The 17171-nt window shown below is 54.1% G+C and overlaps 1 protein-coding gene across 1 annotated transcript in view; it reads right to left on the reverse strand.

The window, feature by feature from the left end:
• The window catches only part of NTSR1 (neurotensin receptor 1), a 45227-nt gene extending 31363 nt beyond the window's left edge, over positions 1 to 13864 (reverse strand). The window contains exon 1 of the mRNA XM_061209711.1: positions 13151 to 13864. Coding sequence (XP_061065694.1) covers positions 13151 to 13864 — 714 coding nt within the window. The remainder of the gene's footprint in view (positions 1 to 13150) is intronic.
• Positions 13865 to 17171: the final 3307 nt, after the last annotated feature.

Consider the following 17171-nt stretch of genomic DNA (forward strand, 5'->3'; position numbering starts at 1 on the left):
CCCTCGGGAGCTGGAGGTTTGGGGTCCTGCCAAACAACTGGGAAATTATGCTCTGGACAACAGTATCCCACGGCCTGCTGTGAGCAGTCACAACTTAATAATTCCTAAACAGGGATGATTCCCAAACAACCCCAGGATTCTCTGAACTTCAGGAGGTTGGAAGTGGTGTGTTTTTTTAAACAGAAGAATCCTTTTTGAATTACTCACTGAAGAATGCTCTTAACCTTTAAATATGTCCAGAGAGAGTTATTGAAATTTACAATAAATCCACCTTCTAACAGACAAGGAGCTAAAAATGTTTAAGTCCAAATAATGTTGCACTTTTTCATAAGCCTCAGTATAAGATTTACTCAAATGCAGTGGCTGTCTTCAACTTTATGTTTCTAGGATAACTGTTTCTTTTTATGTATTCTTTTGCAACATTGTTTTAATAATCCCTTTGAACCAGATCTTTTATCATAAGCTGCCTCAGATATTTTTGAAAGTAGGCAGTGTTTAAAATCCACAGATGACTTCCAGGTGGGGTACTGCACAAGCTCTCCTGTCATAAACTATACAATTGTACGCAATTAATCAGGCTATTGTTTTCAGACACAGGACAAGCCACAGTGCACGACTGTGGCCCCTGAGAGCAGGGAAATCACCAGGTGGGCCCCACTGTCACCCAGTTCTCTTCCTGGGGACACTTTTCTGGTTGTGGCTTTAGGAGCTGGGGTTTGGGCGGAGCATGGCTATTCCAGCTGAGGAAGTGGAAACCGGAGCTTGGGGCTGCAGGAGGGGCTTCAATCTGCAGATTAAGGCACTGAAGAGGGGGACATGCATGCCCACGGTAGGGTCCTCGGAAGCCTGTGGGGGGCTTTCCTATGGGTCTGGGCTGGCTGGGGTGTGTGCACAGACTGAAACCTTGAAAGGCTTATGGGAGGGCGGCTGGCATTCTGGCAGAGCTGGAGGGGAGAGGAGTGCCCTCCCTAACACACCGAGTATCCTGCTGAGATGCCAGCAAGTCCACACCTTAGTAGTAAGGACCATGCCCTAGAGGAAGGCCAAGTCTAGACCCACCCTAACTAAGCCTAAAAGCAAAGGACAATATCACCAGTGGAGACTGAGCCCAGACTTGAATCCTCCCAGGATAGGAGGGCTGGGCTTTCCACAGAGCTGCACTAATGAGGCGTAAGCCGAGCCTCCACAAGTTCACGATAATCAGTCTGCAACTGAACGGCCTGCTAAAGCAAGAGCCAACACTCTTCAAAGGAAGATAACAGAATCCAGAGTCTTCAATGTGTTATCGACAATGTCCAGTGTAAGTCAAAAATTACTAGGTATGCAAAGAAATCGGACAATGTGACCCACTAATAAGAGAAACAGAAGTCCATGAAAACAGACCTCCAGGTGAAGAGTGAGCATGAGAAGTGTCAGGTGTGAAGGGGCACAATATGAGCGCTCATCAAACTTCGATAACTTAAGGGTGCATGTTGATAGCCCGAGAGCAACCGTTACAAGAACAGATTCAGAGAGGTATACCTCAAAAAGTCAGTAGAGGACCTAAACGGGATACTCTGGCTTCCCAGCCTGAGGACTAAGAAAGTGGAGTGTGTGGGGAGGAAATCTCAGCAGGTGAGAGCTGGAAAAGGGGAATCCCCTAATTCTGTGTATTAACTGACACCAATCCTGGGGTTACCATTGACCTGCACATGTATGGAACACACCCAAAGAACCAGAGTAAAGCTTCCGAAATCTGAACTGTGATATAAACCACCTCCAAGATCCAAGACTACACCCTGAATGGTGCACGTATGGGGAAGAACTGAATAGCACAGTCAAGGACCTGAAAACAGAACTGACATTGGAACCACCACCAACAGAGAGTAAGACAGAACTTCAGTTCTAGCTGGGCTGATGGCTCAAAGAAAAGAATCAACAAGAAACATCAACCTTCTCCAGAGGATTTTAGCATAACCCAAAATACCACAACGGTATTCAAAATGTTTGGGAAGTGATCCAAAATCACTTGACATTGAAAGAACCAGAAAAATATGGTTAACTCTCAAGGAAAAGACAATTCATACATGCCACCCTCGAGAAGACTCAGATGATGGAATTACCAAAGACTTGACAGAAGGTATCATAAGCACGCTCCTTGAGGTAAAGGCAACCCTCCTGAAATGATTGAAAAGATAAAAGTTCTAAAAAGAGAAAAAGAAACCATGTTAAAAAGAACCGATGGAAACTTTAGAACTAAATAATACAACATTATCAACCACATTGACTCTTATGGAATAATATACCCAACAATAGCAGAATACATATTCTGCAAGTGTGCATGTATCACTCACCAACACAGACCATGATCTGGGACCATAATACAAACATTAACACCGTTAAAGAACTGATATCATGCAAGTATGTTCTCTGAACATATGGAATTAAATGAGAAATCAATAACAAAATGTTATCTGGAAAATCGCCAAACATTTGGAAGTTAAACAACACACTTCTAAAAAGGAAGCTCTTTCTAAAGAGAAATAAGAAAATATTTTGAGCTGAATTAGAACACAGCATTTCAAGGATTTTGAGATGCTACTAAAGCAGTATTTAGGAGAAAGTTTTTAGCATTACATGTTTATATTATGAAAGATCTGAAAGAAATCCCAGGTCTTGAATTAATTATCTAAGCTTCCACCTTAAGAAATCTAGGAAAATAAGAACAAATTAAACCCAAAGCAAGCAGAAAAAGGAAATGCAGATAGGAGCAGAAATGAAATTGAAAGCAGAAAGACAATTTGAAAAATCAATGAAATCAAAAGCTTGTTCTTTACAAAGAACAATAATATTGATAAACTCCTAGCCATACTCTGACCAAAGAAAAAAGAGAGAAGACACAGATTACCAATATTAGGAATGAAAAAGGAGATATCACTACAGACCCCACAGACATTATAAGGATGATAAATGAATACTACAAACAACCCTATGCCAACTTAGTTAAAATGGACCAATTCCTTGAAAGATACAAGTTGCCAAAACTTACTCAAGAATAAATGCATAACCTGAATATCCCTATTAAAGGAACTGAATTAGAAACCTTCCCACAAAACTTCAGGCGCAGATGGTTTCACTGGAGTAGTCTACCAAACCTTTAAAGAAGAAATAATACCAATTCCACTCACTCTCTTTCAGAAAACAGAAGAGGTGCAAACACTTCCCAACTCATTTCCTGAGGCCAGAATTATCTTGATACCAAAACCAGATAAAAACATTACAAGAAAAGAAAATTATAGACCAATATCTCTCATGAACATAGACCCAAAATTCTCAATAAAATATTAGCAAATCAAATCCTGCAACATATAAAAAGGATAATACATGACCAAGTGGAGTTTGTCCTAGGACTGTGAGACTGGTTCAACATTAAATTAATCAATGTTTTCCACCGAAATGAGGTACCTAGTATACTCAAATTCACCGAGACGGAAAGTAAAGTGGTAGTTTCCAGGGGCTGGAGGATGGGTGAATGGGGAGCAGTTGTTTAAAGGGTTTCCGTTTGGGAAGATGAAGAAAATTCTGGAGATGGATAATGGTGATGATTGCACAAGAATGTAAATGTACTTAATGTCACTGAACTGTGCATTTGAAAATGGTAAAATGGTAAATTTTATGTTATGTATATTTTACCACAATAAAAAATTAATATCATTCACCATATTAGCTGACTAATGAAGAAAAACCACATGATCATACCAATAGATGCAGAAAAAGCATTGGACAAAATTCAACATCCATTCATGATAAAAACTCTTAGCAAACAAGGCATAGAAGGGAACTTTCTTCACCTGATAAAAAACATCTACTAAAAACTTAAACTAAAACCCTCATACTTAATTGTAAAGACTAAAGACTTTCTCCCTACGATCAGTAACAAGGCAAGGAAGTTTTCTCTTCCACCCCTATTAAATATTGTACTAGAAGTTGTAGCTGGGCCAGTAAGGCAAGAAAAGGAAATTAAAGATTTGGAAGGGATGAAATAAAACTTTCTCTATTCACAGACAACATCACTGTCTACATAGAAAATCCCAGGGAACCTACAAAGGAATTTCAAGAATTAATAAGTGTATCTATCACGGTTGTAAGATACAACATCAATAACTAAAAATCAATCACATTTATATATACTGGCCATGAAAAATTGGAAATAGAAAAAAATTTTAAGTACATATATAATAATTCCCAAAACATGAATATTTAGATATAAATGTAACAAAATATGTGTAGGATCTGTGTGCTGAAAACTACTACTGTTGAAAAAAATCAAAGAAGACCTAAATAAATGGAGGGATGTAGTATAATCACGCATTGGAAGGTTCAATGTTAGGATGCCAAGTCTCCCCACATTGATCTATAGATTAACACAATCCCAATCAAAATCCCTGCAGGCTTTTTTGTAGATACTGAAAATCTGATCTAAAATTTATGTAGAGAGCAAAGGAACTAGAGTAGCCAAAACAATTTTGAAAAAGAACAAAGTTGGAGGACTCATGCTACTTGAAAGACTTCCTATAAAGCTACAGTGGTCAAGACTGTGGGGCTGGGGACAGTACAGACACATAGATTAAAGGAACAGATGACAGTCTGGATAGAACCCCACATGTGAGGTCAGGTGATTTTTTAATTAAGGTGCAAAAAAACTCCAAAGGAGAAAAGATCATCTTTTTACAAGCGGTATTGGTCATGGATATGTATATGCAAAAAAAGTACCTACATCTCACACCCTATAGAAAAATTAACTCAGAATGGATCATAAACTTAAGTATAAAACATAGAACTATAAAGATTCCAGAAGAGAAGAGAGGAAAAAACTTAGTGACCTTGGATTAGGTACAATACCAAAAGCATGATCCATTAAATTTTTTGATAAGTTGGGTTTTGTCAAAATTCCTACTTTTTGCTCTGTGACATGCAATGTTAGCAAATACAAAGATAAGCCACAGAAGGGGAGAAAATATTTGCAAATCACATATCTGGCAAAGGACTTAGATGCAGAATATATTTTAAAAACTCTCAAAAGTCAACAATAAGAAAACAACCCAATTTTAAAAATAGGCAAACTACGGGAACAGACACTTTGCCAAAGGAGATATACAGATTTCAAGTAAGCACCTGAAAAGACGCTTAATGTCATGAGTCATTAAGGAAATGCAAATTAAAACCTCAACAAGATACCACTACACTCCTACTGGAATGGATAAATGAAAACAAAAAAACCAAACCAGACACTGACGATACCAGGTGCTGGCCGGGATGCAGAGAACTGTCTTTCCACGTTGCTGGTGGACATTCAAAATGGCAAATTCACTTTTGGAAAGGTCTGGCAATTTCCTATAAAGTTAGATACACTTCCTGTATGAGCCAGAAATCTGACTCCTAAGTGTTAACTCGAGAGAAATGAAAGCATATGTTCACACACTGTCCTGTACATGAATATTTGCAGCAACTTTATTCATAATTGCTCAAAACTGGAAACGACCCAAATGTCCTTCGACCAGTGAATGGGTGAACAAATGGTGGAACATCTGTACGATGGAATCCTACTCTACGTACAAAAGGAACAGGTTATTGACACAGGTGACAACATGGATGAATCTTAAGGCATTACATAATCAAAGGAAGCCAGACTCAGAGGTTCCATGTACCTGGTGTCGGAGGCAGGCCCAAGGCCGTTGGAGGGGTGGGGCAGAGTGGGTGAGGGGATGGGGGCGTGCAGAGACTCCATGGGCGACAGGACCGGGCTCTATCTTTGGAGGTGGGGGTTACAGGGCTCTATGTATTTGTCAAAACGCGTAGATGTAAACAAAAGGAAAATGATTTTTACTGGATGTAAACTTAAACCTAAGAAAACAGAAAAACCCGGATCTGGTATCTTATCATTTTTCCACCTTCTCCGCAACCAGCCTGGTCTGGGTGATCACGCACTCAGAACTCCGCAGCCACTTCCTAATCGTCCTCCCTGACCCCCGCTGAGTTCTCAACAAGGCAGACAGAATGGTCCCCTGTAATGTATGTCACATGGCTCCTTGCTCAGAGTCTCCCGTGGGGCCCATTTTTCCCGGATAAGGGACACTGCGTGCTCTACATGATCACCTGTTCCGTCTTGTCCTGCCCTGGGCGCACCTGCTTGGCCACGTCGCCACAGCCACGTGCCGGCGGCCATGGTCCTGTACCTGCTCCTCCCTCTCCTGGAACCTTCTTCCCCAGATGCTGTCACACCTGCCCTTACCTGCCTCTGTGAGGCCCCTCCTGTTCACCTTTTCTCTGCTGCCCTCCTTGCTATCTACCATTTGTAGGTTGTACTTATTTATTTTGCTAATTGTCTGTCTTCTCCGCCGGGATGCGGACTTCATGGGGCAGAAATCTTTGCCAGTTTTGCTCCCTGCGGGACCCGTGGTGCCTCACACACGATGCTCGTCAAGTAGGAGTGGAAGGGGGTGAGGGAGGCGGGTGTCATCACAGGTGACAGAAGGGGATTCTTCATGCACACGGTGCTGCAGAGACCTGGCTCAGGCCCTCAGGCAGTGAATGCTTCTCAGAGGAGCTGGACGGATGCTGAGGGTGGCCCTGACCCTACAGGTATGGGAACAATGCCAGGCCCAGGGGTTTCCTGCAGGACCTGACGCGTGCACGCAGACCCCCAGAGCGGGACTGAGCACGGACCACAGGATCAGCTCCGGCAGGCAGAGCTTTCTAGGGAGGAGACGGCTCTTATTACCGTAAAACGACGAATCAGAGGGCCCGTCTCTCCTGACGCTGCGTTTTGTTGTGTGTGGGCCCCTGAGCCCTTCCTTGGCTCCTGGACCAGCTGGCAGGTGAGGAAGCTGAGCCACAGAAGGTCACACCGCTTGCCCAGGCCCTGCAGCTGGCCCGTGGAGAAGCTGGGATTTGACCTCGGGTCCTGGGCTGCCATAGGCGAGAAAACCCAAAGGGCCCCTTTCCGAGTGGCTTGGGCGCACTGGCCTGGCTCCATCCCGCTCCCTGGCCCCCTCCCCCTCCTGCACCAGCCCCGGGGGACGAAGCTGCCCCCACAGGTGCACGTGTGTGAAGTCCCCAAAGGGGGCAGAGATCGCAGCAGGTGGGTGGCTCCACCTGGGCCCCTTGCGGGAACAGCAGGATGGGGCCGGTGCTGGGCCTGGCTTGGATGCCCCCACCCTCTCTGGGCCTCAGTTTCCCCTTCCTCTCGGGGCCAGGCTTTCACCGGGGACGGCAGGGGCCAGGTCCGATGCCAGGGCGTTGCCGGGTCGGAGCAGGGGTCTTGGGGACCAGGCAGCCGCCACAGCTTGGCACCACCGCTCCCCCCCACCCCCAGGTGCCGAGCACCTGCCCGCTTCCTGGCGGTGATAGAGCGGGCGCAGGGCGAGCGGCTGCCTGGGGCCTTCGAGCTCCCCAGGAACGTTCCTAGGACCCTTTGGTTCTTTCCTGCCCAAAGGCACCCCACGCCCGGGGGAGGACCCGGCACCCAAACAGCCTTCGCAGGACGAGGCCTTGGACTCTGATCTTTCATCTCTGACTCACTCATGGAGACACGGCGTACATTCACCGAAACCACACCTCTATCGAAGTTCCATGAGTTTTGATACGTGCGCCGGCAGCACGGGCAAGACACACAACATTCACCCCCCACTGCGAACCCCACCCCCCCAACCCCCCCCAGCCTGTGCCCAGGTCACGTGATTGGAGTCGTACAGTCGGGGGCCTTTTGAGGCTGGCTTCCGTTCCCCCGGCACGGTGCATGCACTCCTGACCACTGCATCTTAAGAGACCAAAGAAAGGCTTGAAATCCCGTCTGACGAGGGCCTGGAGCAGCCAAACCCTAGACGGACAGTCAGGGCTGGGAGGGGAGGGGCAGCTGGTGTCCAGTGGGGACACAGTCTCCCTGGGGAACAATGGGAGAGTTCTGGAGATGGGCGGTAGAACTTTATGTTATGTATATTTCACTATAACAGAAAAAAAGAGCAAAAGACTTGCGATTCCTCTCCCCTCGAAACACAGACACTCGATAACCCGACGGGAAGTTTGGCTCTCCCTGCTGGAGGGGACGGAGGGCTCCAGCACCACCCGGCCCGGCCTCACTTTCCTGCTGGTGCCCGTAGGAGAGCGTCCTGTGCTGGCACCAAAGCTCATGGCCAGAGCCCCGGTCCTCCTGCAGCTGAGACTCCAGACGCGGGGGACGGGCTGCCGGCCCTAAGCTTGAGGGCGTCCCCGGGGACGGCTGCTCACAGGGGTCCCTGCCCTACTCACTGCCCGCGGAGCCTCAGGACAGACTCTGTCCTCGTGCAGAAGCACAGCAGGATTGCCAAATCGAGAAGTCCCGTTGCACATCAGTACAACATCACGAGCGAACCACGGACCTCATTCAGCCACTGTCTCAACAACATCCTTTCTGGACCAGGGTCTGATGGGAGACTATGCCTTGCGCTCAGGGGCTGTGTCTTTGACCCCCTTTAATACAGAACAGCCCCTCGGCCTGTCTCGGACTTTCATGCCCTGGGCACATTGTGAGCACAGGGCAGCTGCTTTTAGAACATCCCTCAATTTCGGGGACAAAGGGGTGCGTGGAGGGTCCGCTTTCTGGGCAGGGGTTCCATGTCCTCAGTGCATATACAGCAGGAGGCCCACGATGGTCCCGGTCTTGGGGGCGCTCACTCTGGCGTCTGCCCGTTTCCCCAATATAACGTTACTCTCGGGGGGCCCTGTGACTCGCCGAAATTCAGCCATGAGTGTCAGCATCACTGAGGCCGAGTCGGCTACAGGGGAAGCAACGGAGGATCAATGAACGGGGCGCGAACAGGTGGATGGATGGGGGAGGAGGTCACCGGGCACAGCTGGTGGCACAGGACAGAAACAGAGAAAATGATCGATGCCCTGATTTTATTGGAACCAATTTTCTTCCACTTTGTGGAAACGGGTCTCGGCTGCCTCTGCCTCTGCGGAATCATGTCAGACTTTAATGGCCTTGGTGCTCAGGACATCGCCGGGGTCGATGTGCCCACGGACACGAGCTCCCCCTGCATGAGCCCCGCCCAGGGCCAGCCCCCCTTCTGCAGCCGGGCCCAAGCCCAGCGAGGAGCACTGTTGCCGGTGGCACTGAATGTGAAGGCAGATGATGAGGCCGGGCGCTCCCGGGGTGGCCCCCAGCTGTGCAGCTGCTGCCAGGGCCGCGGGGCCTGGAAAACGGCAATAACGAAGCGATGACCAAGAGCCCTCAACCATGCCGACGCAGGCCTGACGGGCTCCTGCCTGCGATGCCAGGAGAGGCTGCCTTAGGGCGGCCTCGCTGGGTGGGGGTGGGGGCCTCTCTAACAAGGGTGCAGATGCCCTGTGGTCACTAATTCACCCTTCCCGGGGCACGGCCACGTGCAAAGGGGCTGCTCTGACCTGGGAGCCTCCTAGAGGTGCTGTGTCGGTCCGCCCTAGCAGGGCATTGTGCTCCCAGGAGGAGGAAATCTACCCCCCGCTGAGCATCACGAGGACTGGATTTACGCAGCGGGGGGGGGATCACGCTGCCCCAAGGACACTTGCTAGTGACTGCACAAGGCCACCACTGGGCACTAACCACCACTGTGCACTAATCTCTACGGGGCACTAATCTCCACTGGGCAGTATTAAGCATGAGTCCTGGACCGGGGCGCTGGGCGCTCTGCCTGCAGGTGCCCATCAGCATCGAGGGCTGGAGGTGACCCTACTCCTAGGGCGTCTCTGGCTGTAGCCCGAGGTCTGGACCCTGAGCTCACTTGCCCACCCACTGCAGGTGTGGCCCCCCAGATCCTGCCCCCCGAGAGGCACAGATGACTCTGTACTTTGGAGGGAAAGGATCCCCTTCTAGTAACTGAGCTCTGGAGACAGCCAGTGACGGGGACAGGAGGGCGTGAGCGACCACAGTCAAGCACACGCTCAGCCCCCAGGTCTCTGCCACTACGGCCTCCTCGGCTCGCTGCCCTCCCGGCCACCTGCCCGGTCAGTGCCCAGTACACGCTCACAGGACGGATGGACACGGGCCCCACCAGACCCACAGCTGCGACACAGAGCCTGTGATGGCAGGACCTCATAACGCTGAGGTCAGAGCACGAGGCCAGGCCTGAAACGCAGTGGACCAGACACGACCAGGGTCAGCCCACCCGTGTGGGGACGGCTGCCTGCCCTGGGAGACGCCTGAGTGAGCGGGGACAGCACTTCCCAACAGGGAGACCCCACGACCCCTGGCACGTGCTGTCCTCCACTCCCGAAGGCTGCCCTGGGGCCAGCAGTCTGTTTAGGAGGATTGAATCCAGTTCCCTCTGGGGTCCAGGGAGGGGCCGGACCGTCCTCGGGCAACGCGGCAGGCCCTGCGGCCTCTCCTCCCAGACTCCCCCGTTGACCTGGGGCCCAGGGTCTGGGGCCTTTGCTGGTCCGCGAGGCCCTGACCTCACTGTAAGCTCCTCTCGCCCTCTGTCCACCCCCAGCCCCCGGCTACACGCCCAGAAAATGCCCAGCTGCGTCCAGCAATGACAATTCCAAGTGGCTCAGAAGTCTAATCACTAAACCTCCTTGTTTCTAAACACGACTTCTGTTTGCAAGTGTCCAGGACGGAATCTCACAGGTGTGGAGGGCTGGCAGGCCTTGTGGGAGACACTTGGGCTGGGAGGAGCCCCCGTTTTGGAAAGAAGGGTCATTCTGATTGGCCAACATCGCCACACGTCCAAACGTGGTCCATGAGAGGCAGACGCACGGAGGCAGGCACCCAGCCCCTCTTTGGACAGATGTCACGGTTTAAAAACTGTGGACGTTGGCCCAGATCTGCCAGGTGGCCCAGAAGCCCGCGTGGGGAACGTAAAATCCCCTGGGGAAACCTCTCCTGGGATGGTGGATGGCGGTGCAGAAGGGACGCGGTGGGGAGCAAGGCAGGGCCGAGCTCCCCCGTGAGGAATGTTCTTTCAGGCACAGGAAGCAGCCCGCATGCAGAAGTCCAAGGAGCCTCGCGGGAGCGGTCAGCGTCAGAGGGAAGGGCACCCTCTGCAGCCGGCCCGGCGGTCTCTCCCAAGCACATGGCCAAGGCCTTTAAAAACAAATGGAAACTCTGATCTCCGAGGGCGCCAGGCAGCCAGCAAGTATTGAGTAAACTCTCGGCAGCGCCACAGCTGCGGGCGCGAGAGCGGGTCCTTCCGCAGCGCGTGCTCAACAGACGCCCGCCCAGCGGACGAATGAGCAGGACACGCCCCGGGCCACATCAGCATCACAGCCTCCGAGCGAAGGGATTCCTGGGAGTGGCCCTTTGGGAGGCGATGCCATGTCACTGAGGCGTCTGGTTCCATGACCAAGAGGGAGGGAGGAGGCTTTAAGGGGGAGGTCGTGCTCCCTCTGCTGTTGTTGTTTTTTCTGGATGATCCAAACCCCGGCTGCTCCTGGCTGAGCCACAGGGGTCAGAGCGGGCAGGGGTCTGAGGGGAGCATCCCCTTGGCGGGCAGTGAGCACTGCTGACCCCGAGCTGCTGACCTGAGCCTGACACGTCCAACCTTCATAGGCAGGTGTCATGGCTGCTGTCCCCCAACCCCCCCACCCTGGGCACAGCCCATCGAGACCTCAAAGGAAGCCGGAAGGTCATTCCCACTCTGTTCACTGCACACGCCCTGCTTGCCACTGTTTCCGGCACAGGAGAGGCATCCGTAGAGAGGCAGCCGCCTCTGACTCATCTCCCCGCCACACGCGGCTGCCGGGGCCACTCCACGCAGGGACACCCAGAGCCACGCGTTTTCAGCACAGGCGAGGGGGGGCCTGAAGCTTAATTCTGCCCGCCGGGTCCACCTCGGTGCTGGCCTGTGGAGGGTCAGCCGCAGTCCAGGGATGGACATGCAGACGGCACCTCCTGCCCCCCAGCACGCCAGCTCCCCTACCCTGGCACACCCGTCACACTCAGAGGCAACAGCATCAATTCTGCTGGGAAGCTGCAGATGGCTCAGGCGTGAAACGACAGCCAGACTGGACAGCCCAGAGCCCCCCCCCCAACCCCCGCTCAGCCCAGGTCCTCCTTTCCCATCCCACCCTGAGATGGAGGACGCCCCCGCCCCTTCATGGCTACCCACATTCTCAGGCCACGATGCCGCTGGAAGCGGTGTCTCTGCCAGGACTTGCTCCCATGGACGCCCTCCTCCCACTTCAGGGCCCTGCCTGGAATGTCCCTGCCTGAGAAGCCTCTCCCCAGGGCTGGAATCCCCCTTCCTGGCCAGGCCGCCTCGTCCAAGCCAATTCCCCGGGGAGGGCTGCCCCCTGGGTTCCCACACACTTCGCCCAGACCCTCAGAGGACCATTGGTCACCCGGCTCCAGTGTTATCCACCTTACATGGGCCCCCCGCCTGCCACCACGCCCAGTACCTTAGGATTTTCCAGTAGAAACAGCGTCGACACCACCACCACCAGTAAGAGTGCTTCCGAGAGCTTCTACACGCCAGGAGCCAAACAAGCACTTCCCACACCTTCTCCCTTGAATTTCTACCTTCAGAGTTGGGGGCTGTGATTGCCCCATTTCACAGATGGGAAAACTGAGGCTAAATTAAGGAACTGGCCCAAGACAGCATCAGGCCAGGAGGCACAGGGGGAGCAGTCCGGGCGGGGGCGGTTCTGCTACAGAGGAGACGGACCACAGGGCCTTTTGAGAAGCTGATGGAAGGGACTCTCTCCAGAAAGAGGCCGGCACCAGCACACACAAGTTTACCTTGCATCTCAGGGAATCTGGAGACAGCTGAGGCCCATCCACGGACGCCCCTCCCCTAGAGAGGTCACTGATCTAGGGTTCCAGCCCCCTTTGATGGAAGGAGGGGATGAGATAAGGGGGGCTGAGACCTGGCAGTCCTGGAGCGAAAGGTGGGAAGAAGTGGGGGTCAGGCTGCTCTCAAGCCCCACCCCTCCTGCCCCACCCCCCCACCCCTTCCCAGCTTCCCAGGAGTAAATTTCCTTTGGGACATTTCTCCAACTTCCCGTACCCAGAGGGTACACAGACCAGAAATTACTGTTGGGGTGAGGGAAAGAGACGCGCTGAGGCTTCCCTGAGGGTGTGCCTTGGACCCTTGCCCCCAGGGGAGACCATGGCCTGGTGCCCTCTGACTCCTGCTCCCCTGAAGAGGCTGCTCACCTGGATGACGACCTTGACCTTGGCGGTGCCCACGATGGGCGTGCACACCAGGCCACCGGGGTGCTGGCCGTCGGCGCTGCGGTTCTGCTGGCCCATGGTGAAGAGCATGGGCACGGCCAGCAGGCCAGAGGCCAGCCAGATAGTGCTGATGAACTTCTTGGTGCGGCTGCGGGACATGAGGGTCTTGGCCTTGAAGGGGTGGCAGATGGCCAGGTAGCGTTCCACACTCAGGCTGGCCACGTTGAGGGCCGTGGCATAGGTGCAGGCGTCGCGCAGGAAGTAGTAGCCGCGGCACACGGCGTCGCCGAAGGCCCAGGGGTGGTGCACCCAGATGAAGCTGTGCAGCTCCACGGGCATGGCCAGCAGCAGGATGAGCAGGTCAGACAGTGCCAGGCTGCCCAGGTGGTAGTGCACGGTGCTCTGCAGGTTCTGCAGGGACTTCTTGCGCGCCAGCGTGAGCGCCGTCACAGAGTTGCCCACCGTGCCCACCACAAAGAGCGCCACGTACACGATGGTCACCAGCACCTTGGAGTAAATGTCCGTGTTCACGTCCAGGTCGCTGCTGGGCACCGCTGGGACGGGCTCTGACAGGTTGCCCGAGCCGTTGCCCAAGCCCAGGGCCAGGAGCGCCGCCTCCAGCCCCGACGGTGGTAGCAAGAAGGGGTCGCCAGCCTGGGAGACCCGGGGGCCGGGCGCCGAGCTGTTGAGGTCCATGTTCCGCGCGCGGGGCGGCGGGGTGCCGCGCTCCCCGGGGTCCGCGGCTGGAAGCCGGGGCGAGAGTGGGCGCGTCTCAGGCAGGGACAGAGTAGAGGGAGCCCGAGGGGTGGGCGTGAAAGGCAGAGGGGGCGCGCCGTCCAGCCGGGAAGCGCCGACCCGGTCCGTGCCAGCCTAGAGCGCCCGGGGCTTGCACTCACCGGGGGCTGCGCGCTTTCCCGGCTTCCTCCGAATACCAGACCCCACGGTTCCTCGGGCCCCGGGGCGGCAGCGCCGGCTCCAGCGGAGAGCGCCTGGTTGGCTGGGGCTCGGGCTGCGCGGGGCGAGCCTGTGGCGCCGAGCGGAGCGCACGCCTGGCTGTCCGGAGCGCTCTCTCCTCGCTCGCGCTCCCCGCGCACCCCACTCCGCGCACCTCCAGCCGCGCCAGCACCCTCCCGGGCTCCGCGCCTCCCCTGAGCCGGCGGCGACTGGCGCGCCCAGCCGTGGGGGGCGCTGGAGGGGAGAGGAGGCGGCCCCAGCCACTGTCTCCGCCCCGCAAGGGGGCAGGGCTGGCTGGTCGCCCCCGCGCCCCTCGCAGGGGCCATCCGGGCTGGGGGGAGCGCCCCAGGGAACTGGGATTCCAGCGGGGTGCGCAGGGAGTATTGGCTCTTTCCAGGCACCTTCCTCAGGCAGCTCGCCCTCCTGCCCCAGGTCTTCCCAGCTTCTTATGCCCCGCCTCCCCAAGGGAACTGCCCCCCGGGTCGCCTCCACCTCTCTCGGTGGGGGAGAGGAGGTGAGGGGGTGGGAGTCCCAAGGAGGAGGCTTCCTGCTGGGATGGCTGGGCTGCCCCTCCTTCCTGGGTGCCCACGGGGTGCCAGAAGCTGGGTGCCCAGGGGAGCTCTGGGCACAACTAAGTGGCGGGGGTGGGGCGGAGGGGGGGAGCTGAATGAGGGGAGCAGAAAGCAGAGAACAAAGCAGCACTGGTCCCCGAGCAGGCTGGGCTCCTGCGCCTGGCACCCTGTGGGTGGCCTTGTGCCACTGTGGGTGCAGGTGGTACGGTCCAGGACTGTCATCACCACCTAGACGTGGTCATCAGATGTCACGCTCAGGGCCCAGCCGTGGACCTGGCTGGCTGCACCTGCTGGGCTGGGAATCAGAAACTGCAGTGGGTGGAGGGATAGAGGTGCTGAGGAAAGGGGGCGAGGCCAAGGAGCCCTGCCCAGACCCCAGGCACAGCCAAGGGAGAAGTTCAGGCTCAGTACTTACTTTTCTGTTCCCAACTGGCTCTGGGCTTGCCTGCTCCACTGAACCCTGATGTTATCACCACGGAGTCTTAGCACATAAAATCCGTGCTTAAAAATGTAGCCTCCACAGGAAACACAAACGTCCCTTTGCTGGAGGCCAGCACAGTGAGCTCTGAGGCGACAGAAGTGGTTTCAACCTGCTACTCAATATTTGGGCAAGTGTTTTAGCTTCTCTGTGCCTCGATTTAGTTGTCTGTGAAATGGGCATACAGGTGAATGCATGATCCTGGGGGCCCAGCTGTTCCGGATGCCGTCAGCCCTGCAAACGGCAGGCACTCAGTGCACACCTGTGGAGTGAATGCTCTTGTGCGGATCGTGTGGGGACTTCAGAGGGTGAGAGTGACGTGCCCAGGGCAACAAAGGTTGCTTTCAATCCATCAAATTAGCCCAGGTTTGCTCTCTGGAAGACAGGCCACCAGTTCAGTGAGCAGGTCCTGGGATTGGGAGCTGAGTGTCCTTGTCACCGGAGTGATGTGCCAGACTGTGTCGGGCCCATGGAGGCTCATCCCTGCACCCAGGGGAATGCCGGGGTCTCACCATGGACGGTGCCATCCGTCGCCTCTCTCGGGAGCCCCCCAAGGGGAAGGCAGCAGCCCGTGGCCCCTGGGACCTGTCCCTTTGCCAGGCGGTAGCTGTCGCCGCTCAGGATGTCCCCAATGGAAACGCGCTCTGGCTGGGCTGCTTAAGCTCACTGTTTGGTTTTCACACCCCTGACCTTTCCGCTAAGCTGACCTTCTTTTCAAAGATTTCTTTTCCAGCCAGCCTAGGAGCTTAAAAAATCATAAAAGGCAACGTAGCACAAATATTATGACAAGGCATTTGCTTGAAACCACACAGGAAATGTCACCTGGAAGGCTTTGCTGTACCGTGTGGGCGGCAGGCCCTTGTCTGGGGTCCCCGGCCACTTTGAATCCTTCTGTGAACCGGGGAGCCCGGACGGCCTGGCAGCCGGAACCTTCCGACTCCAAGCTGTTTTCCCTTTCTCTTGCGATTTCCCCAGGCACGAGTGCTTCTTGAACAGCTGAGACCCTTTAGAGAAATCTTCGGTGGGGTGCTCGGGGAGGGCGGGGCTAGTCCGCTGTGTCCTTCGGTGACCGGATCACACCCTTGACCCCCTGAGCACTGCGCGGGAGAGCCTGGGGCCCTGCTGCCCTGCCCCTGCCACTCCAAACGCTGCGTGTCGACGAGGAGCTGGCCTGTCCGTGTCGGCAAGGGCTAAGATCCGTAAATGAGGGGTCTGCGTTTCTTGGAGAAGTAGGCATGTCACCTGAGGGGGCAGCAGGCACCTGAGTGGCTCCAGATTCCTGGGTTCCCGGCATGATGTAGGCAGGGTGGGGTCCTGGCTGCTGAGCTGGGTGATCACCTGGGCCCTGGAGCGAAGATCAAGTCTGGGACACCGGAGGAAAGATGCCTGGATGGCCACTGCCATGGCGGGGGTCCTGGTTTGTTTGGCTTGCTAACTTCTCCCAAGCCCCTGCGAGGCTCCTGTATACAGTGGGTACTCAGTGGACTTTTGCTGAACTAGTGGAAGCGATAAGACAATGGACAGCGAGATGAGGGCTTTGCTTTCCTGGCTACGAGAATTTAGTCCTTGGAGTCCCAGTGTGAAGGGGCCCCTCCCCCTCAGAAGTGTGTCCTTAAGGCACTGTCCCTCTCTTTCCTCTGGTCCCCACGCCACCGTTGGGCAACTCTTGTTAACAAGAAGGCTTCTTCCTAAATTAAAAAAAAATAAGTTCGCAGCAATACCTGTATCAGTTATCTGTTTACCTCCTGCTGCATAACAAAGGACCCCAAACTCAGTGACTTAGTGGCAAAACAAACATTTTATTGTTATTAATATTATTGCTAGATTTCCTATGAGGCTACAGGTGGGTGGGGAGTAGTGTACGTTTATTTAGAGACACTAAGGATATGTAATATGTGTAATTTGTAGAGTTTAGCTGTTGATTTCCCACCCACGGCATGGGATTGCACATGTCAGAATGCACAGCATTCCAAGGAGGATTTTTAAAATAGAGCAACAC

The sequence above is a fragment of the Eubalaena glacialis genome, chromosome 13, assembly GCF_028564815.1.
Source record: "Eubalaena glacialis isolate mEubGla1 chromosome 13, mEubGla1.1.hap2.+ XY, whole genome shotgun sequence".
Classification (NCBI taxonomy): domain Eukaryota; kingdom Metazoa; phylum Chordata; class Mammalia; order Artiodactyla; family Balaenidae; genus Eubalaena; species Eubalaena glacialis.